The sequence below is a fragment of the Patagioenas fasciata genome, chromosome 1, assembly GCF_037038585.1.
Source record: "Patagioenas fasciata isolate bPatFas1 chromosome 1, bPatFas1.hap1, whole genome shotgun sequence".
Lineage (NCBI taxonomy): Eukaryota > Metazoa > Chordata > Aves > Columbiformes > Columbidae > Patagioenas > Patagioenas fasciata.
In genome coordinates, this window is record NC_092520.1 from 30939235 (window position 1) to 30962658 (window position 23424).

At 41.4% G+C, this 23424-nt stretch overlaps 1 protein-coding gene across 1 annotated transcript in view; it reads left to right on the forward strand.

The window, feature by feature from the left end:
• The first annotated feature begins 698 nt into the window (after positions 1 to 698).
• Positions 699 to 23424, forward strand: part of KPNA3 (karyopherin subunit alpha 3) — a 53481-nt gene continuing 30755 nt past the window's right edge. Inside the window, exons 1-2 of the mRNA XM_065860239.2 lie at positions 699 to 861; positions 20779 to 20823. Coding sequence (XP_065716311.1) covers positions 778 to 861; positions 20779 to 20823 — 129 coding nt within the window. The 5' untranslated portion in view covers positions 699 to 777. The remainder of the gene's footprint in view (positions 862 to 20778; positions 20824 to 23424) is intronic.

The following is a 23424-nucleotide window of genomic DNA, read 5'->3' on the forward strand; positions in this document are numbered from 1 at the left end:
ACACAGGGATGTCAGCCCTGAGGGAGGTGTGGAGCGGCACCCCATGCACCCTCACCCCGAGGCCGGCTCTGTGGGTGAGCCACGCCAGCGAGCTCACCACACAGCACACTGGGGGGACAAACCGCAGCTAACAAGGGCGCGGGGGCTCGGGGAGCTTCCTGGAGGCCGGGGGTGCCCTGTGCCCACAGCAGCCCCATCAGGGTTGATCCGGACGGGGCACGTAAGGCCCTGGCACCCCTCAGAACCACGAGGCCGCACCGCTGTCAGGGCCTCCCCGCCCTGCTTTACGCCCTCGGCGTCCAACAGGGTTCAGCATTGAGCGGGAACCCCGCGGCCGCAGCCGTGAGCCCGGCGGCGTCCCCGCCCGCCCGGCAGGGCGCGCTCCCGCCCGCTCCACGTGCGAGGCCGCCGCCCCCTGGGACTACACCCCCCAGAATGCAGTGCGGCACCGGCGCCCCGCCCCGCAGGGCTCCCTGCGCCGGTCACGCGGGGCGGGCGGGGCGAGGCGGCGGCGCCGCGATTGGCAGGGTCCGCCTGCCGCGTCACGTGGGCTCGCGGCCGCTCTCCCCGTCACTCAGCAACGGCGCGCGCGCTCGGCCCCCCCCCTTCGCTTCTTTCCCCCCTCCCTCCCCCTCGCGCGCTCGTCACGGAGCGTCCCGCGTCCCCCCGCCCCCCTCTCCTCCCCCCGCGCCCGCCCCTCGCGCGAGCCGCCGGGAGCCGCCGCCGGAGCCGCCTCACAGGAGCCGCGAGCAGCCGCCGCCGGGAGCCGCCGCCGCCATGGCCGAGAACGCCGCCGCCGCCGCTGCGGGCCTGGAGAACCACCGCATCAAGAGCTTCAAGAACAAGGGCCGCGACGTGGAGGTAGGTGCAGGGCCCCCGGCCGGGCCCGGCCTCCGCCTCCGGCGGGCGAGAGGAGGGGCCGGGGCCTGGCCGCGCTCGTGTCGCCGCCGGCGGGCGGCGGGAAGGAGGCGGGGAGCCGTCGCCCGGGGCGGGCGGGCGGGTGGCGGCGGGGAAAACGCCCGCGGGGGATTTTTCTCCTCCGTCATGCGGGCGCGGCCGGCGGGGGGCGAAGGAGGCGGTGGCGGGGGGCAGGGTTGGCGCGGCCGGGCCAAGCGCAACCCCGGCGGGCGGTGTGCGGGCCTCACCGCTCCCCCTTCGCCGCCTCCCCGGCTTACCGGGCTTCGGGAGAGCCCGCTGGGCCCCGCGCCGGCGGCGGTGCCCGGGCAGGGCCGGTAGGCGGGGGGATGCATCCCACCCCCCCGCGTCCCCTCCTCCCGCAGCGCTCCTCGCTCCCGGCCCAGCTGCCTCCCGTCCTGCCTCCTCCCCGGGCTCCCTCCCCCGTGCGCGGCGGGATCGGGGCTCGGGTGGGGTGGACAATGGTGTCGGCTGCCTTTTGTGCCAGCCCCTCGGGGCGGTAATAACCCTTCCGCCGGGGCGAGGGGCTGCCCTGCCCGTCCTCCCGTGCCCCGCTGTGCCGCTGCCGCACACGGAGGCCTGTGCTGGTGGTAGGGGCCGCGGCCGCTCCCACACTCTGATCCGCCTTTTTACCAGGTACCGTGCTGGCCCGTTTTGCTTCCTGTATTGCCTTAAATCAACCTTTTTTTTTTTTTTTTCCTTTCTTTCTTTTTATTCTTAATGCTTGTAGGCACAAAAGTAATCGTCTGCTGGGCGTCTCCAGCTAAATCGGGAAGGAGTGTGGTGCTTATTAAGGCTAATGGGGTATTAGTTTACTCTTCCAAATTTGAGAGACCCTGGGTGATTGGAAGCTTATTCTCTGGAGGTATTCCGAAGGTCTTCTGAATTTGTGTGACATTACCGGGGACATCTTCAGTTCTAGTCGCAATTGAAAAGGGAGGCAATCCCAGATTTTATGTTTAAGTTTCTGTAATAGGAAAGGAACGAGGAGGGAGTTGTTCTGGAATCAGACTAATATTGAAAGCTGATGAGGATTCGCTAGGGTGAAAACCTAGATAATGTGTCAGATCACTTTGACTTCACCTGAGGATGTTTTCAATGCCTCTGTTGATTTTATCACTTAATTCTGCGGTCAGCAGGGCTTGATTTTTGATCCTTTGAGAGCACATTTTATATCTTAGCAGAATCCACACCTCTGCTGCTATTGTTTGGGTGGAGACAATTTTATGCAGGTCAGGCTTAGCAGCAGCCGTGTCTTTAAGATGACATTCACGGTGTAAACTTTATCTTATTTTTTGTTTAACTTGGTGACAGTGAATCTTTTTCACAGAAAATATTGTATGTAAAGGGTATGGTAACTTCAACACTTCTGGCTAACCTTAGGAAATGTTAGAAAGTAACTAAAAATTGCCCATCATTCTATTTAGCGTTTGCTTTTCAGGGAAGGAGGAGGCGTGAGGGGTTTCTTTTTCCCCCTCTCATCCAGTGAGGCTCTTCCTACTACTCCTCATTCATTTTGTCCTTGTCTCATCTCCCTGTCTTGATTACTGACTTTGTTGCTGCTTTCTCAGTCACTGGCCTGAATCCATCAAAGCTCTAAACAGGGAAAGGTTAGGTATGTTTGTGCCTAGTGTGAGCTGATCTACCATCCATACTTGCTTATATTATAGCATGCCCGAGATTAGGAGAATTAAATATCTGCCTCTATGGCAGGAAGAAGGGAATTGACTGCCTGAGCTTTACTGAAATTAGTTATACCAGACCAGCTAAGGTAGTTTAGCTCCTGAAGGGGATTAATTATTTTGGAATTGGGTATTTGCTGTTAGGGAGTATATCCTCTAGGGTTATCTTCCAGTGTGCTGACTGGCTTCTTTTTGTGGCTGAGCCTGAGATTGCTTAGTGGATAACTCCAACAATGTTAATGTGGTTAAAGGTTTCATCCATGCTTTTGAAAAGGGTTAAAATCTGAGAAGCATCTTTCTTTTAGGGGCAACAAATAGATGAAACACAGAAGTATGTACAAGTTGTATACACATGGCGATAGGCTAAAATGAAATTTAGATTCATCTAAAGGACTGTACAAGATTAGAAATGTGTCAGCATCTTTCAAAATAGCCTAATTTGTGTTAAATGTCTGAAATTTTCTACCAGACCTCCTTTTTGCCTCTTATCTGATCTGGTACTTATTTAAATAAGTTTGTGTTAGAAGTACCCTTCCAGGTAAACTTTAACTTAACTCTCTAGAAGTAAAACAATATAAGTTCAGTTTATAGTGGAGAATGAAGGAGCACAGCAGTGCTGTATAATTGCCGTTACTTACTGTGCTTCTGTTGAAATACTGGTACACAGGCTGACCTGCTGATTGGACAGATTGTCTGTATTTAGTGAAAGTTACCAGTTCTCCACAAAATGTTTATTTTCTAAGTCAAATATTCTACATAATTCCCAATGGTCAGCAATTAAATACAATTGTTTTGGTGCCTGTGCTACAGTAAGGAGTTTTTAATAGAGATTCTTCCTCCAGTTTTCTGTATTTAACTTTGGAAACCAGGAGAAATCAGTGCTATCATTGACATTGATCTACACATTTTGTCAAATTCCACCAGAGATAAAATAAATGGTTAGGATGATGGAGTAATAAATCATGGTCTAAGATATTCCAAGCTGTATGCTCTCAAGTTCAGTTTGAGAACAGTGACATTTGAGTCACCTTCTGCATGGAGACAGTCACTACCTTTAAACTCATCAGGTTTGAATATATTCTTTAGTAATCTTCCTTTGGCTTCTTATAAATACTGATGAGTTATTACTGATGCCCTCTGGGTACAGACTCTTCTAGCAGACCAAAATACTTACTCCTTTAATTTGTAGTTAACTCAGATTTTATTACTAGGTTTCTTATGCCATATAATTGTCTTTGCTTTTTGTTAATGGAGTTTTAAGGGAAAGAAAAGATAGCTATTTTTGTTTTATGTTGAGACAGATCTCAGTATCCCATGCAACTTCTCACCATGCTCCTTTTCTGATAGCAAAGAAAAGGATCTCTTGAGCAGAAGTCAAAGCTTCTGAATCCTTGACCTGCACATTTCATAGTTTCAGGTCTGGGTGGAAGTTTCTTACCTTTGTGTTGACTTCCTCTGTTAGGAAGGTAGGTTGTGTATATAGAACTGGAATTCTGATCTTGAGGCTCTTAATAATTCCAAAACGTATTTAGCCCCCAAAAGGGATAATAGGAAAATCAAATGCCAGAAATGAAGCATTACTCAGGTAATATGAGTTTGTGTTCTTGTTTTTATTAGAGAGTCTCTTCTATTTTTATAGGTACTGACATGTGATTAGCAGCAGACAGAGCTAACCTGAACCTGCAGAGCTGAATGAAAAGGAGCCAAGACACTAGTGGCTTCATCTGGATAAACAACTGCTGGAACAGTTTCTCTGCACAACCTTCTCAATTTTATATTCTCCAGAGATGTGAAAGGGCTTTTTAAATTGTCTCATATATGAAGAGAAGGTGTTCCTGTGTTGATCATAGGCATGTAGTCTTTAGTCTCACTGGGTTTCTTCTAAGTGTATGGCACTGATTATTCCAATACAATTGCGTCTTTATAGGACAAGACTGAAAAGTTGCAGTCACTTATTTTGTGATAACCCTTGTAACTGCTGTATTTATTTGTTTACGTTGACATATAAGCTAGACTAGCTTTTAAAAAAGAAAGCCTAGTTTGAGCCTTCTGATTTTTCTATTTGCAGTTCTTCAACTTCATTCTTCGCTTAGTAACATCCTTCTTAGACTTTTTTACTCCTGTAACTTATTGGACTAGAAGTGTTACTTATTCTTTATTACAATAGCAAGCATCCATGTGTTGGCTCATTGTTCTGATGTTTAAGGTGACAAATCAAACAATCCAGCCCATTTCTTTTTGTCGGGCTTAGTCAGCATCCCTGACTAAAACTGAGGAAAAAATCTTGATAAATGGAGATGTTATAATTTGTAGGGCTGTCTGCATGACTTACTGTTATTTTTGCGTGTAATGCAGTGAGGCTATGTGGTCATATAATTAGCAAAATGCATAGTGGTTCAATAATAAAGCTCCATGTGCACTGATTTAAAAACCAAAACAACAACAAAAAGCTAAACACCCTCCCTCCCCTCCCCGCCCCCAACCAAACACACACACAAAAAAACCCCAACACCACCACCACCGCAAAAAACCCCCACAACCAAATACCAAATAAAGCCAAAACCCAAACCAAACAAACAAAAGGACAAAAGACCCAAACCAACAAGAACTAGTGAGGATTTAGTGCATTATAGCCTAAATATCTTTCTGTAAAAGCACTTGAATGATGGGGATTAAAATTTCATTTTTGTATATTTGTCACACCCCTAGTCATAAGTCAAGTGAACTTATGTTGTTTAGGCCATAGGATTAACCTCCTGAAATTTTTTGAAGGCTATTTACCAAAAGGAGATGTAGCTATTCTGTCATCTTTCATCTACTCCAACTCTGTTTGATTTTAAGCTTCAGAGGTCCTGGCCACTCCTGTCTTTTCCCCAGTTAGAGTTTTTTGGGGGCAACTGGATCACCTTTTGCTCTGTATCACCTTTGGGTCCAGGGACTTCGAAGTATTCATTTTCATTCTGTATCTTTATTCTGACCCCAGATGAGGCAGAAGAAGAAACTGCGCATAGACCACATCTCAATCATCAGCTCTGGCAGTTTCAGTGTATTTACTGTTGCTGCTTTGCTAACAGTGTGGATCTAGTTCTTGAGGATGCTTGAATTTATTCACCTTTTTCTGTCATGCTGCCATGATTATTTTTGCTAGCAGAAGAGTATCATTCTGGGGAGGCCAAATCTGTAGTTTGCGTGCATCTGAGAAAGGTATAGGTTGTCTTAAAGCCATGTTCTGATCAAAGGCTTATCGTAGTGGAGGTACCATAGCTGCGCAATGTTAAGAATGAGCAGATGTGATGCTACCGGCTCATTGCCTGATACTGGTGTTTTTGCTGTACTCCCCTTGAACACTACATGAAGCAAATAAGGCTTGTAGCAATCCCAGAAAGCCTTTTACTTCCAGATGCTCTACAACAACTGTTTCTTTCAGGAGCAAATTTTTACAAATTGATCGGCTTTCTGCCTTTTACTTTGTTGGTACAGGAACTGATACTGGCAAAAGGAAGAGATGGGAGGGAATAGGGCTGGGACAGCTGATTTAGGTTGGTTTGGGATACTGTAGACCTGCTGTCTTAATAACCGCATGGACTCAATGAATCTCAATAGTTTAAGTGAAAATACAGCTGTCAGGTAGCTTCCTGTTGAGAACTGGATTTCATATAAGATCCAGTACTTTCACACAGAGTTTCTAAGCTCCGACTCCTGCAGCTTCTTATTGCCCTCTCAGGCCAATATACTCATGGGAGACTACAGGTGTGTATTTGTACCTGGGAAAAAATAACATGGGTAAGAAGTAAGAGGTAGATGTGGGAAGCCTTCTCGGTTGCTATTGCTACAGGATTCTCCAAACTTTAATTAATCTGCAGGTAGGTAGTACAATGCCGTTAAATGTTTCTGGCTCTTGGCAGAAAGCAAACAACTTTTAGCTCCACTTAAATATGCTGGATTGTATTTTCCTTGTGAAGTCAAAAATCAATTGAATGTGTTGCATTTTAAAATGTTTAAAGACACAGATACCTTAGAAAGCCATAGTTTATTTCAGAAAACAATTTGGAGATGGCATCTCATGATGAACATAATCTTCATAAGCTGATTGGGATTGCTGCTTGCTGTATTGAGGCCCAATTATTGCTATTTGTTGTCGTGATATACCAAGCCCTAGCTAATCTTCCTGTAATTACAGAATCTGTTTTTCTTCATTGTTGTGTATTTGTAACACCATAGCAGTTACACTGATATCTCTAAAGCTGCTTCTATTAAGGGATTGATTTCTAACTTGTGAACTGTCAAAGTTGGTAGCAGCATAACTGGCATACTAGTTTTGACAGCTCTTTAGATACTTTCACATAAATTCTTTTAGGTTTTCATAATATTTTGCAATTCCAGCACAAATCCAAGCAGGACATTTTGTCCTCTAAAACTGTGTTATCTGACAAGGCAGCGATTGGGAGGATGTACCAGCTACAAGTGAGTGATCAAATCTTTATTTATTGTGGGGTTGGAAGTGGAATTAGGCATCTAATTTATAAGGTTAGGCCAGAAGGAGCAACAAACTGATTGAAGCTGATGGGGCATGTCATAAAGTAGTTAAGACAAATTTCCAAATGAACTGACTTGAAATGAAAAAGAAATCTAAACCTCCATGTTTTCCAAGAATAGGATCTATCAGTTGCTTCGAAAATACCCAGCATTGTGGAAGTCTGATACTGAATTTGTATTCCCGATTAATTCTGTAACAGCAGAATCTGTGGGCTTTGCTTCCCATTTCACAAAATTTGACATGGGTAGTCAAAAGAGCTAGTTTCTTCCAAGAAGTTAGTCCTGCATCATAGCTGGCGGTGCCTTGGAGTTAAGTAGGTACAAAGCTTTTCATATTTCCTTAATTTTCTGCTCCCTTAGCTTCCTCAGCCAGCCCTTCATGTCTGGGGAAGACCAGCGCTGGCTCATAGAGGTCAGTGTGAAGGGGAGGAGGTACACCTTGTCTTGTGATATTTAACTGTTGGATTATTATCTCTTCACAGTCAGGTTGACACCATTAAATCTATGGGGGAAGCTCCACATTGTTTCTTGTGGGTCAGCTGACACTCATCTCCTTTCTCAGGTCAAGCAAATGTTACAGTGAGTTTTAAGCTTTATTTTGTGTCTATGTTTAATAAATACAGCAAGTACAAAATAGGAACATATACTCTACAAATAGCAGCAGAACAGGAGACAAAATTAATATATTCTCCATTCAAAGACCTATTGCTGTTGATACAGGAACTGATACTGGCAAAAGGAAGAGATGGGAGGGAATAGAGCTGGGACGGCTGATTTAGTTTGGTTTGAGATACTGTAGACCTGCTGTTCCCCATATTCTGTCATGTCTGACCAGCTGAGGATCTCTTCTTGTGTGTTTTTAACTTTGGTTATTTTCAGATTCAGTAAGATGGACTTTGGAGGTAGTGATGGAATAGGTGATTTGCAAAATCAACTTGGAGAAATGACTTCCTCATTTGTTAGCCCTGATAGAGATGTACAGGGTGTTTCAAAAAGGGGGACCCGATTTCAAAACGGTGTAAGTAAAAAATCAGGTCTGTCTTTTTGAAACACCCTGTATTTTAGTGAGTGCTTGAGCATCATTGCAAACCTGCTGATGTGGAATGTAGTTAAAGCATGTTTGCAGGAGGAGAAGGTGGTCATACAGGGTGCCAGGGCGAGTTCTGGCCAGGTTTTCAGAGATGCAGTAAGAGATTCCTGGCCAGGTACAGCGTGAGATTTCAGGTTTGCAGTTCTCAGGATGCCCTGGCCCTTGTGTTTTCCTAGTCAACTACAGTGCAAGTCAGAAAGTTGATGGAATTATGCAGAGAGACATTGTAGCTCTCACCCAGGTAAGCTAAGGTCACCCTAACCAGCAGATACTGTCTTTGCATGAAGCTTTTTGGCATCAGGGTTTCTTGCTTCTTTCCCTGCACACAACTGTTAGATGCAAAGTCAGTGGTAGTGATTTCTCTGCACCAAAAACCTGACTTGCATCCAGATATAGAAGGCTTTCCACATCAAGAGAGAATCTTGAAATGAGAGAGCCCTGCTAGGAGTCAGCAGGATCCTGTTAACCACTGTTTGTCAGGCATACAAGGAGAATGTAGGCTGGTAATGGGTAGTGTTCATAACACTGAACAAACAACAGTGAAGAGCAACCTTCCAGACAAGAAGAGATGTTTAAGGAGCTCTGACACAGACAATCAAGATGATGGCGCTTTTGAGCATCAGGAGCCACCAGTTCAGAATCTGGCAGTACCCTCTCCTCATGCCCATTGCCAGTAGGGATATGGCCCACTATACCTCTATGGAACCTGTGTTTTGGTGGGCTCTATAGCTGCGAGGTTTGAAGGAGTTTTGTACTGGTTCTTGTCCATCAAAACCAGACTGCTTCTGGTGGTCTAAGTGGCTTCTTAAGGCTAGCTGATACCCTTTCTATGGAAGGATGTATAAATTGGAATTTTTAGAAACTGAAGGTATCCTCAAGGAGAAAAGTATGATACCCAACAGCAGAAACATGGAATTGGGGCTTATATCATGTTAAAAAGTGAGGTAGAAGCACCTAGCTTTCAGGATACTAAAATTATTAAATCAAAAGGGTTGCTGACAGGGTTCATAAGAGACTGTGGAATGTTGTTGGAGTGTATTTTCTAATTCTTAATGCTCCATCATCTTCCTGGGTTGTCAGCTGGGTTTGTTGTTTTATCTTACATCTTGAGCAGAATCATCTCTTCATAGATTTAATTAGGCAGCTAGCACATGTTTAATCTTTTTTTGCCTTTTGATTTTTATCTTTCAAAAAATAGATTAAAAAATCTGATTTCATTTGAGCCATGTAATATTATAAAAAAAAAAAAAAACCTTGCTGTGATTGAATATAGACTAGCTCTGTAGGGACTTGATTTGTTGTTTTTTCATGACACCCTGTGAATATATGCAAATTGCAATTATTGTTTCCTATTTTATAGATGGAATAATAGGACTTTTTTCTCTCTTCACAGGGAGGTGCTTATAAATACATCATAGAATCATAGAATAGTTGTCAGGTACTTTGATATTACAGTTGAAGACTGTTCACGTATCTGGAAAGGGAGTGTCTTTGTTCAAACATAGATTGCACAAGAAGGTATCTGGCTAGTATTTAGTCTAGAAGGTTTTATTTTATTTTTTTTTTCTTCCTAGGGGAAACTAGTATAAATACTTGGCAAGCTTAAGAGTGTCTGGTCTTCTGTGGCATTTGCCCCAGAAGTCTGTGAGACCTTTTTGACCAAACACTTGATTTTGTAATTAGATTCTTGAAAGTGGTTATATACTATTTTTATAAAAGTTTTTACATTTAAAAGAATTTATTTAAATCTTTATGCTGATCTAAAAATCAAAATTTTCGTATGATGTTTTCAGCTGGTTACTATGAATAATCATTTTAATTTTGCTCTGCTATTTTCTGGTTTTGTGTCCTGCACACAAGCAAAGACAGTATTTTGGCTCTGAAGTATGGCATTAAAAGTCTGTGGTGCATTTGGTTTCTGCTAACATCTGTTAGAACAATCTGTACCTATACCTCAGAATTGGGGTATTCTAGACTATAAGAGAGGAAAGGGACTCCTGCTCTTTTGCAATGGCAATCAGCTGTTCTGCTTGAGTAGACAGGTTGGTGTACTTTCCTCCCTCGCTAAGGGAATGGGAGGGACGCTTGCTTGGAAATTCTAGAAGACAGAGGTGGTGTCACGTCTTGGAGAGACCTAGGAGTCATATAGGTGCTTTGCTTGTTTTCTCTCAAGGGCAGGATAAACTTCTATTTCCAGGAGATTCTAAAGCATCTGCTACACTGTGCAATATGGGAAAATAACAAATATCTTTTTAATGTTCACATAACTAATAGAAATTTGTGTACTGACAAAAGCAGATTCCTGTGACAAAACTGTGACAAGTTTCAAATACTTGTAGCTTTTTAGACTGTGGTGTTAAGATCTACATCTGAATGGAAATGCTGTACAGCTTTTGACTAGGTATAATGTCCTTGATTCACGCAAGAGCAGTAACTGGAAATCTACTGGATTCTGTCATCCTTCCCCCAGCTGAGTTTTGATGTTGAATAGAGATTCTAGCTCTTCTTTTATTCTATAATAAAACAGCAGATAACACATTGATTATATCCTGGACTGCTTTGTGTCCTTCAGTATTGGTGCAATTTTTTGTTGAATGCAGCCAACTAAATTGCTTCAGGTCCAGTCTCCTGAGGATTGTTTGATATGTCTATACTTGTAAACTGGGTAATTGGTATACGAAAATTAAAACGTGTGATCACATCTCACTTCTTGACTGGTAGTAGCTCAGTATGCAGGTTAAACAAATGCATAGAGGATATCAGGACCTAGAAGAATATGCTCACAAAAGAACCAATAAAAAATAAACTTAGCAATTGCTTTTCTGCCAAGATATTTTGGGGCAATAGAAGTAGATAATGTGGATGGGCAGCTTTGTTTGTTTCCATAGGGCTTTCAGGTGAGTCAGCACCATCAGCAACAATAGTTGGAGGCTTGTGGCTTTCCATATTGACACGCATGTCCGACTTCGGTGAGTGATTACCCATCACCAGGTAAAAGAATCACAGTGGATATCTCACGCATCCAGTTTGCTGAGACTAGCCAGGTTCACATAGATACTTGAATTATCTTGCCACAGACTGGCTAGCAAAAAGCAGCTGGTATTCATTTTAGGGGCCCCAAACTGGGGATTTAAAAAAAAAAAAAAAAAAAAGCAAAAGCACAGCAGCTTGAGCTGCAAAAGAACTAGTTTTCCTTCAGTGGCCTTTCCTAACCCTGAGGAACGCAAGTCCCAGACAGATTATAGCATAAAATACAGTAGCATAAATACTGCACTCCGCTCCTGATGTACCATTGCTGCATTTAAAATTACAAGCCAGAAGAAAACTTTATAGTATTAAGGTTCTGCATCACACAGAGAATCTGAACTGAGTCCTATTACTTTCTGAAAAATTATAAAATGTTTCCATAAAAGAGGAGCAAATACCATTCAGGTCAACCAGTAATCAAATGAAATAAAACTCTTGGGGTCTCAGATCAGGAGGGTACAGGCACATTCTAAGTGTATTTGGCTGCTTTGGTGGATCTATGGTTCTATGATCTGTTGCTTGTACTGTGGAATCCATGCCCCCTGCCTGCATTTGTAACTGGGTCAGCATAATTTAATATGATAACAAAGCCAGAGGTGAAGTTGTTCTAACTTCATAGTCTATGTGACTGAAAAAAAAAAATCACTGCTTTTCTTAGAAAGACAATTTGGAGCTTTATGGGAGTACTTGGTAATTAGGTATATCTCGAACTTGGGTGTGGGGAAGGTCTGCCTAGAACATACACTGGGGGCAAAAAAAGGCTGAGTAATAATCCGTGATGCTTGTGACTGAAGGAATAAACCTAGCAGGAAGGGTTAATTTTGGCTAAACATTTGGTATAGTTTGGCATGGATGTCAAATCTTTTTGAACATTCAAAATAAATAGAGGGGTTCAGCATGCACAGCATTGTTGATTTTAATTCTTTCAGTTGTGATTAAGTAGTTGCATTCAGACCATCATGATGCTGCCCCAGAATTTTGATTTAGTAGTCCCAGAATTTTTCCTTCATGTATTGTGATTTGCTTGCAATTCTTGGACTAAGCTTTATGCACTTTAAAAGTCTGAACAGGTAGAACATCAGTGTCATTTTCTATCAGTGTCCATTTGTCTCTTTATTTTTGGCTGAAGCCAACTGTGCCAGAACAAGTAGAACAGTGTCATCATTCTGAGCCTCAGCTTTATATGTATTAATAAATTGTGTTCCTGTGCAAATATGGAATATTTAATTTCTACTGTTAACCAAAAATAGGCAGCTGACAACCTAAACCATCTGAACTATTGTATACAAAAAAGCACTTGAGGGGTTTTTTTCCTGCCCAAAACCAGCCCAGCTCCTGGCCTTCTGCATTTTCATGTGCATTGCAGTATTTCATGCTCATTAAAAGGTGTCAGAGAAGGAATAAGGAAAAAAAAAGCTAGTAAAGCAATTTCTAGGAAAGAACAGTGTTTACTTCATCAATGCAAACACCTTCTTTCACTGTATTGCACTCACACCTACATTGTAAAGTATTTAAACTATACTCTAGAGCAGGGGTGTCACACTCATTTTCACCGGGGGCCACCTCAGCCTCGAGTTCGGCTTTACATTCGGCCCTTTGAAGGCAACCGCAAGGCTGAGGTGGCCCCTGGTGAAAATGAGTGTGACACCCCTGCTCTAGAGTATGCTCATATGCAAGAGGGGAGGTATTAGTTAAATCCAATCCAGCTGTTGGAACTGGGCCAAATTTTTTCTTTCAGTTAGGCAGGTGGAAGTAGTCTGGAATTGACTTGCAAATGCTAAGCTCTTTGGGTACTGTATATCAAGCTACTTTGCTATCCCAGCTACGTATTCAGGGCAGCTCTTTCCTGTAAGCACGTGTCTTCTGTTTTTCTGAGTCTGGTTCCTGTAACGTTGAGAGGCAAGAGCAGAAATAAAGAATTTAAGTGACCAGTTATCTTTTAAAGAAGTTTGTAGATGCAGAAAAGTTAGAATCAGTCAGTGAATTTGTTCTCTTTTCCGCTTAATAGCTTGTTGTTGTTTAACACCAGCAGGCAACTAAGCACCACACAGCCACTCGCTTGTCCCCTTGCCGTCCCCCACCATGGGATGGGGGAGAGAATCAGAAGAGTAAAAGCAAGAAAACTCGGGGGTTGAGATAAAGACAGTTTAAAGGGTAAAGCAAAAGCTGTGCACACAAGAAAAGCAAAACAAGGAATTCACTCACCACTTCCCGTGGGCAGGCAAGTCTTCAGCCATCTCCAGGAAGGCTGGGCTCCATCATGCGTAGCAGTTACTTAGGAAGACAAACACCATCGCTCCAAATGTCCCCCCCTTCCTTCTTCTTACCTCAGCTTTATATACTGAACATGGCATCATATGGTGTGGAATGTTCCTTTGGTCAGTTGGGTCAGCTGTCCCAGCTATGTTCCTTCCCATCTTCTTGTGCACCCCCAGCCGACTTGCTGGCAGGGTGGTGTGGGGAGCAAAAAAGGCCTTGACTCTGTGTCAGCGTGGCTCGGCCAATCATTAAAACATCCCTGTATTATTGACACTGTTTCCAGTATAAATCCAAAACACTGCACTGTACTAGCTACTAGGAAGAAAATCAGCTGCGTCTCAGGCAAAACCAGCACAGGAGCTGAACTTTAAAAAGCAACTAAATGCACATCTTACCAAAGTTCCTGGAGATGTGTCTTGTGTATCCATAGAGTAGTCAAAACTGACCTTGTTGTGTGGTGTTTGTCTTGTCACGATGAGCCTGGCTTTCCCACTTTGTGAACTGGCTGGAGACCAGTGCGTGCTGGTTGGCCTGCGGGAGAGCAGGAGCAGCCAACGAGCTGCTTGCAGGGCAGCTGTCAGGCCAGCTGTCCTGGCAATATTGGTGTGCTGGCTGGCATAAAAACATCTCTTTCTTGCCTCTCAATCTCTGGTGTTATCTGGACTTGCTCCTGTTGCAGTGGAAGGGTGTAAATGTGTTAATTAAAAGATGACACTTCAGGTATCCCACTTAATGAGGTGGCTAGTCAGGGTGAGCACCACACTGAGCTCCAGATCTCATTGTTACAATGGTAGGTAGACTTTTTAGTCATTAGATTATGGTTATACTTTAATCTTCCATCTGATACAATTGGTGTAGCTAAAAATGGTTAAAATGTTTAAAACCATTGCAGCATTTGATTTTTTTTTCTATGCAGAGAATGTACATTATTAAACACCTTGTACATGAAACTTCATTTTTAATTTCATTTAGAAAAAATTTATCCCAGCATAATAAAAGGAATGTAATGACTTGAGCTTCTCACTAGTTTTATCATTCACACATATAAATAGTTTTGGTTTTCTGATTTGTACTGTAACTGGGGATGAAGTAATCTTATTGAGTATCCAGAATTTCTTGTCTCTGAAAGTGATAGACTTAAGGGACTTCAAAGCGCTTATAATCAATTAAGATTGATTTTTAGATATTGTGTAGAAATTTCAAATTAACAGAAACCGTAAGACTAGTTCAGTTATTTCATTGTGAATGAGATCTAACCTGCATAAAGTAGTACCAGTACTTTAAATTGTTCTTTCATAAATAAGATTATTCTGACTGCTTTGTCTCAGATAGGAGTTTGTTCTTTGGAATTAGCGTGAATTTTGTTCTTGTAGTCTTGTATAGTTCTGGTGGGGTTTGTTGGCTTCCTTTGGTTTTGTTGTTGTGTCCCCTTCAGGAAAAACTCTCTACATTATGGATTGGCTACAGAGGGTTTTGAAAAATGTTATCTTGTTCTGGTGTATGTTAGACAGGTACAGCTGATTGATTTTGGGATGCCTTAATTTTTTTTTTTTTCTTTTTTTAGTTTACAGAAGCTATATGAGTTGCCTTTCTGGCAGTTACATGTCTTACGCGGTTAAATGGGTTTTATGTTAAACAAAGGGTCAAGAAGCCAGAGAAGCTTGCTAGACTTTATTTGTTCCTTAGAATCTTAATGCTGTTCAAAAATTCAAAGTAATCTTTTTGTTCATTTGCCAGGAAGGTGTGCATGGGCTGTCTTAAGACATAAAGTGGTAGTGTTACAGCAGTGATGCTTGCTCTTTAACATTAATATGTAGTGAGCATCTCCTGCACCTTTGTACAGGGTTTCACAAACAATACTTGTGAAATATGACATAGTTGAACCAGAGGATCCCAAATGTTTAATTACATCAAAACAATTCTTTGATGTGCGGACAGTGAGGCTTACTGTTGGTATCAGGAGTTTTATGTACAGCTTTTTGTTCCATCATAAACCAAAGCATTTCTCTTCTCCACAGATGCCTTGAAATGGAGCTTTGAGTTTCTTGTCAGCTTCTTCTTGGAAGAGAGATACCAGCTGATACCAGCTGAAACACTGGTCTGAGGAAAGCTGTATTCTGTGTCACTTCTGCTCACTGAGAGTGTCAAAGGCAGTTTTACAGGGCATTCTTTGAAACCTTATTTTGGACATTCACTTGAGGCTTGCTCTGTTTTCAAGGTCAAGTGTCTTTTTTGTCAGCTTAGCATTTTTGTGGCTTGTATCACCATGAAAGAAGGTTCCTTGCAGCCCTTGACACAACAACCCTAATGTGTATAGTGATTCTTTTTTTTTTTTAATGGGCATATTAAATTAATTTCAGTTTTGATACTTTGAGGGAACCTAAGGATCCTTTTTCTTTCAACTGGAAGGTGTTGGGAAGAGATATTGGCATGTAATGCTTTGTATCTGGCTTTGGAATAGTATTCAGAATTTCAAGGTAGAAGTGAGAACATTGATCTATCTAACAGCATCTGATAGATTTATTTTATTATTATTATTTTCTGGTTTATTTATAACATCATGCAGAGGAACTTGAAATTAGAAATACTGCTGAATACTTCTGACTTGTAATAAGACTTAGGGTACTTGGTGAATTACTGTGGTTATGTCAGCCTGTCAAACACACTGGTAAGTAATTGTTCTTCACAGATGGGAAACTGCGGAGAAGAAATCTCTTGTTACAAAAGCTTTATGAACTTAAGTCTGACTTGAGTCATGTGTAACAATTGAGATGTAACATTGTAGCACAACTTGGTAAGTGTTGAATGTTCTTGTTTCTCAATAGTACATGCTGACTGATAGGTATTCATTTTTGCTTTCTGCACCTTGTGTGTGGTGCATTAGTACCCTTGTGTTTAGGTGTGGTCTCACAGTTCAGATTTTGCAAGAATAAACTGTCATAATTTTCTGTGATTTGTAGGGTTTTGTCTATGCCAAGTTTTCCCTCTCTGAGATTTGGAGTCTGATTTTCTTAATTCAGTGGAACAGTTCAGATTTGTCTTTGGGAGGTAGTTTTGAGATGTGCTGTTTCGGTGTGATGTGAAATTACTTGTTTGAGTATGTTAAGCTGAGAAGTGACCGTAGTCAGATGCTGTGCATGTCAAACACTCTATTAGGTCCGTTGGTAACATCTTGTTAGGCTTCAACTAGTGTAGCATATATAGACTTTGGCAGATGGTTGTCCTCCCAGCCTGAAAGCTGATAATGAATCTGTGGGGTTAAGTTGCAGAATAATTTTGTCTCTTCTCTCTGTTTCAGCTGACCTGTGTTAGCTGGGGAAAATGTTTGACCTTTCTACTACTGTGTAAATCTCTTGTAAGCAAGCCTGTCAGTTCCCTGCATGCTGGGGCTTACAGGTAGTATAAAAGTGTGGTATTCTGCTTACAGTGGTAATGCTCCCTTAAAGGGAGGCTCGCAGTGGTATTTAAGACTGCTTCCTTTATATACTGTTGGATTATAGTACGTTTGCTTTTTCGGAGGCTGTAGGAAGGTCCTGATAACCTGTTGTATTTCTAAAATGCTTCATCAGAAACACAAGTTTTAAATAACTACATTTTAAGAAATGCCAAATCGGGACAAAAAATTACCTGGATTGTTTTAAGTCTGACTTTGGGGGAATAAAATTTGGGATTTACCAACCTTCCCTGCCTGTCCCCACCCCCCATCCCCCCAACAGATTAGATTAGAAATTGTGCCTATCAGTCTGCAGGTTTTAAAATAAAGCTTACAAAACCCCAGCAGGAGAGTCCAATATATAGCATGGTGCTATACATATACCTTGATTTTGTGTAATGTAATGAGGTTGGAGCATGTTTTTGATCTTAAGAGTGTGGTCTCTCTAGGCAAAGAGAGCCAAATTGCAGAATTGCAGCAGTTTATTATAGAGCAGTTCATCACTAGTGTAGCAGCTCCTGTGGTAAAGAGAAGATCATGATGGGTAACAGCCTGAATAAATCCCAGTTAAGTAGCAGGCGTAAAACTGAGAAATCAGACCATTGTCAAGTGCATACATGTTTTGCATGTACAGTCTATAGTTGCAGCAATTTATACGTATGAAGTGGATTCTGTGGCCTTAAATATATTGGTATGCAATGGTCATCTCATGTCAGGGACATGGAAGTGGAATATGAATATCATCAAGTTAGAAATAATGTCAGCATACATCTAGCTGGGGGCACTGGCCATGATCCCACCATGGCAACCAAGTTTAACTACCAGAATGTACCATAGACTCTTTGAGAACTTCAGTACCTATCCTTGTAGGAAGACTTCTGGTAGTCCGAACACTGTACTACTGATTCTCGGATGATCCTGGTGACCCCAACATGCTGAGTTTTTAAAGATGTCATGCCAGCAGGAAGCTCTGCAAGACTGGGAGACCTTAATTCAATGGGAGCCAGACAAAACTCAGCACTTCTGTGAAGTTGAGGCTAAGTGATATCCCCAGTTATCAACCTGCTTGCTCTGTGAATAGAGAAGCAGCTCTGGACTTAATGGTGACTGCTGCCTGTTCTGTCTTTTAAAGGAGGAAGGAAGAAAAGCGAATGAACCAGAAATGAAAGAGAAGCTACATATAAAAAGTTTAAAGGGAAATACAGAAGAACAGCTGAAAGGATAAAGCCTAGGTAGTATGGAGATTGCCTTAAGATGCGTATTAAAGCTCAGAAAATGTATGCCACTAGTCAGCAAAACATCCACGTATTTGATAACCTTTTTGAAGAATCTTTCTGAAGAGTGGTAGCTTTGTAAATGAGGAAAAGATGAGAGATTCTTGCACATTAAATGTAAAACCATTATGGAGTAGTCAAATATTTTGAAGAACAGTTTGATAAAAGCGAAAAACTAGTAAAAAAATATTGAGACAGAATTGCAATAGGGTAGGATCAGTGGGGCTGAAATAATGGAAGTATGAAACAAAGATAAAACCCTAACTGAGAAGCTGAGTGAATTATTTGCCTTTAGAAAGAAGCTTAGAGTCTTCCCGGAAGAGCGTTTATGGATGGATGACTCTGATAAACTGTCTTTAGTCAAAGCATTGTTAAAGGAGGTTTTAGAGTAAATTGATGAAATGAATAGTAATGCCTTGACTGGGACTGCATTGTATTGGTCTTTTTGTAAACGAAAAATACTAAGCTGTTGAACTGTTGAACACAACATATAATCTTTCTTAAATCTGCCTTGCTTCCAGAAGAGTGGTAGTTGGCAAATGTTATGCTTGATCCTAAAAAGCTTCAGGTTTGGTCTGGTTTTTTTGCTCAATAGAAAATACTCTAGAGTATTATTCTACAGATAAATGAAAAAATAAATTGTAACCAGGAGCAAACTTAAGTAAATTGTGTCTTGCATCCATTAAATCACTGAGATTTCAAATCTGGCACAGTACTGGATTTTGGGGAGAAAATGTGAATAGACACTCAAGTTAACTAATTTGTTAACTATTTGGGTACCCCTTAACATTTAAGGTAAGTAGGAATAAAATATTAGATTTTAGAGTGGAGTTGGGGTGGTTGTTTCTAGTGGGAAGTTCCATAAAGGACTTTTGGTGTCTAGCATGTTTGGAATGATCGAGGAAATGAGCTTTTATAGCAGAAATCTAAGACAGCTTTGCCTTACAACATTTTTCCATTGAAATGGGAGTTATCATGGGGAAGAAGTGTTGAAAAACATTGTTAGGGTGTTTAGTGCCCTTAAATTTGATCTAGTTTTTAAGATAATTCAAATATGAAATTCTAATATAATGAGAAACTTGGATGACTGGTCTTGCTAGTTGCATGCAATGACTTCTCAGGTTCTTCAGTTTGTCCGTTCCCCACCTGCCCAATGCCCTCCCATTCCCCAGCAGTCCAGTACTGTCATACTGAGTGTTTACAGCAGGCTCAGATGTTCACAAGGATCAAATGGTTTTGCAAAATAACGAGAGGGAAGAAAAACGTAGTTCTGTTAGATGCTGTAGTGCAAGTGTTCTCTTACTGCAGTGAGGACTTGTTTTATTTAAAGTAGTGTAGTTGATGCTTGTAGATGTAAAAATTAGAATTGTGTCTGTGTTTACTTGAGTGAGTTGGTTAATCAAGCAGTGGACAGCAAAACAAGCATTACACCTTCCATACTCTCAAATCAACTTAAGGTAATAAAATGAATACTGCTATCCAAACTGGTTGAGAACAGTGAAGTTAAGGTAGTGATCTAAGCACTGAAACTACATCCTGTGTAGATTCATGGTGTGAAGTTTGCTCATTTTATTTACCTGTGTTTGAGCTTTAGCCTATTTGCTGTTTCTTTAGATGGCTGATGGGGAGTGCTGGTGTTTTCTGTGTACTGCTGTTCTTCACTAAGACTTTGTAGTTTAGGGAAGTTACTTGCCCAAACTCAAAAGGAACGTGATAGCAGCAGTGAAGGTCAGTAGCAAGGATAGGACACAGAATGTATTTTGAAGGCTAATTTTAGTTAGTGTGGGTGATCTTTGTAGGCTGCCAGCAGGCATCCAGTCCCGATTTTCTCTCTATTGCATTCTGATGGTATGTGTCTTTTCCATTGATTGTGAAATGAATGCAGGGAGATTGCCTTTACTAGGCTAAAATTGTTCTTTCTCAGGCTTGTGATCTCTTTCAGCTAAGAGGTATAGAAACACTGTAGGGGATGTCTTGAGTTCCCAGTATCTTTAAGGAGCTGAGATGTTTATGGGCTGGTTTTCCTTTACAGTGTTCAGGCTATAGAACTTAAGTAGACTCAGTGTCACTGTACTTCATTTTCTTTTACCACAAGCCTTATCTGTCTTGTTTGCATTGAGCTCAGTCATCTTCTGTCACTCATGGTTGACTTTGGCCAGATAACTGGCATAGGTTACGCGTTTAGGTTGTGAAAGTGATCGCGTGTGAATATGAGACTGTCTAACCTGTATCTGCTGCTTCTTTTGATGTGCACATGTAAGTACTTGAAGAGTCATTCCAGTGAGACTCCATGAGGAAGTCAGTGTTTTCTGCCTTTGCGATACTTATTGTGGTTTATGACAAAGCTTTCTGTAAGATGTAGTCTTTAAAAATAAAATAAAAAAGAAGAGAAACCCAAAAAACAAGTCATGCATCTTGCTAAGAAAGATTGAATTATAAATTGCACACACTGGTTTCAGTGTCTTTTTGATGAATAGCTGCACTTTTGACCTAGAAACAACTGACTTTAAACCAAAACACTAATTTCTTTACATGCAAATATTTTTTATTTTTTATTTACAGACTATGAGAAGACACAGAAATGAAGTTACAATTGAATTGCGGAAGGTGAGTCTCCTTTTGTTTGTCAACTGTGTTACTTTACTAGTAGTGCTCTGATATCCTAGGTAAATATTTTGCCATAAGCTTTGCTTCATGGCCCCAAACTTACATAAAAAAATTTGTGGATTACTAACTGCAGATTCTAATGTTAGTTTTACTCTCCAACTCCTTAAGCTCAGTACAGCGGAACAGTACTGCTGTATTCCAGTGTATCACTTGCAAATAATCCATATTCAGCTTCTGTAGCAGTTCCCATATCATTACAGTGAAGGTGTCATCAGTTTAAATGTTTAAAGTCTCCAAATGGGAAAAGGGAGAGCTTTAGGATTTAGAAAGTGTGGATGTTCGTTTATTTTGTTTTCTGGACATTACTGCTTCTGTGCTATAGAGGGGAGTTAATTTTAGGGTCAGATTTTGATTGTATTGGGTAAACGCCAATATAGCTGGGAAGAACATGACTGTGAGAGGTGATCTAGTTCAGTGCTCTGCCTAAATACAAGATATGTTACACCCTCATCTTTCATAACACTGCCAACAGCCTTTCTAAGCACCTTGAAGGATTGATTGCTGCTGGAGGACGTTTTCACAAGCTAAACCACTCTTGGGCTATGTGTGTAAAGAGAAAGGGTGAACTTTTATCTGCTTTTGGGTACCTTCAATATATTTGAGGACTGATACTGACCCCTTTAGCTTTATCCTGTTGAGACAAATTCAATTCTTCACCCTTTCCTTCAACATTGTTTCCTAGATTTGACTTGTTGTTGCTCCTCAGATCCAAATTACCTGTATCTTTCTGGAAGTGTGGATGTATGCAGGCCACAGCTGAGGTTTAAATGGGACAGTGAAAAACAATTCTTCACACAGTATTCTTATTTATATTGAGTATGTTGTTGGCCTGCACTCAGTCTGTGATCTGTTACATTCTTTGGACGCTTCTTCCTACAGTACTGCAAAGTGAGGATAGTTGTTTGTGTTCTCTATTTGCATAGTTAAATAAATGCAGAAGTTTTAAACATAGTTGCTTCTTGTCTTTTGAATTGTCTCTGCTATTCCCAGACTTTCTTAACCTGAATTCCCATTCTGTTCCCCAGAATGCTTCAAGACTTCCCCACCTTGGTATCACCCATGTTTTCTAACAGTTTCGTTAATGACTAATGATTAAGAAGTGTGTGCTTTCAGTATTCTAGTTGTAGGACAGTCTCCTTTGGGTCTCCCATGTGATGCATATCTCCAGTTTGCCAGTTGAACCATTGACGGTCTGGGCCATACTTGGGAGTGCATGTCCACCCAATTTCGTCTGAATTTTCTTTTCAGTACTTGCAAACTGAGAGAGAAAATGAAAACCTTGCTAAAATCAAGGTGAAGTGTTTCTGAATGGAAGTTATGTTGTTAAAGATTAGCCTGACTTGTTTTTGAGAAATTGTGTCTGCACTTATCACCTGATTGTGTAGGAGCTACCAAAAATGTTGTGCCAGTATGTTCTTGGGATCCTTCTGCTCTTCTTGAAGAGACCTTTTTTTTTCCCAGGTCTTATAGAAAGCCTTCTGTATCTCATTACAATAACTATCTGTAAGATTCATCCTGAAACTATAAGAATTAGTTGAGGAAACCTAATTGGACCCAGATGACTGGAAAAAAAATCATAATAACATGAACATGATGTGTCATCTAAAAATTGTTTAATGCTTTCATATTTTCCTAAGCAAAGAATCTAGCTGAAGATGTCTGAATGTGTTGTGTAGCTTAAGCTGGCTATGGCCTTACCAGTACTGGCAGATGACCAAGGTGTGGAGAAAGCGACTTTTACATACAGTGGCAGGTGCCAAGTGAAAAAGGAAATTAGCCAGTTTTTTATTAAAATGAGATTCAGGTAATTTTGGTTTCTGAATTATCAACAGCTGAATTTTATGTTGACATTATAAAGGCCTTCTCTGTTCAGAACTAGTGTGTTGACTCAGTGTAAACTCGCTGTGTAACTGAAATTTGCACTGGGAAGAATCATTCATAACACTTGGGCAGCCAATACCTGCTAGCAAAGCAGTGCTGTAAAAGATGGCTTAGCTAATGCAGCATATCCACATACATCTCGTTAAATTGAGACTGTATGCAAGCATTCCAGTGCAGACTTTGGAGAGCGCTTTGCAGTACAAAGTGAGAATTTTAATTTTAATTTAATTCTCGTAATTGTTTTTTGTAACAGGTCACAGTTTCAAGGTCATTTTATTACAGAAGCATGGTGGGGAGCAAGTCATACACTTAAGGAAACGGATTGTTCTGTATGCAAGGAGTCTTGTATGTGCCAGTAATACATGAGTGAAAATGAGGAAGAAGAAGCCTGTGAGCTGCTAGTGACTTTTCACTGAAAACTGCATGTGCAAAGATCAGTTACACATTTAGAGAAGCCTAAGCACTGGATGTAGGTCAGATTGTAAATCAAGAGTGAACAGCAGCTGCAGAACATTTAAACGCAGGAAGTTGCGTTCTTCTGGAGTGGTTGCTGAACATCTTTCACTGCAGAGGGCAGAAGAAATCTGCTTTACTAAGAGATTCAGCATGTGTCCGAGTTGTTGGTTTGCAGCAGTTGAACTGGTGCTTGTGGGCAACTGG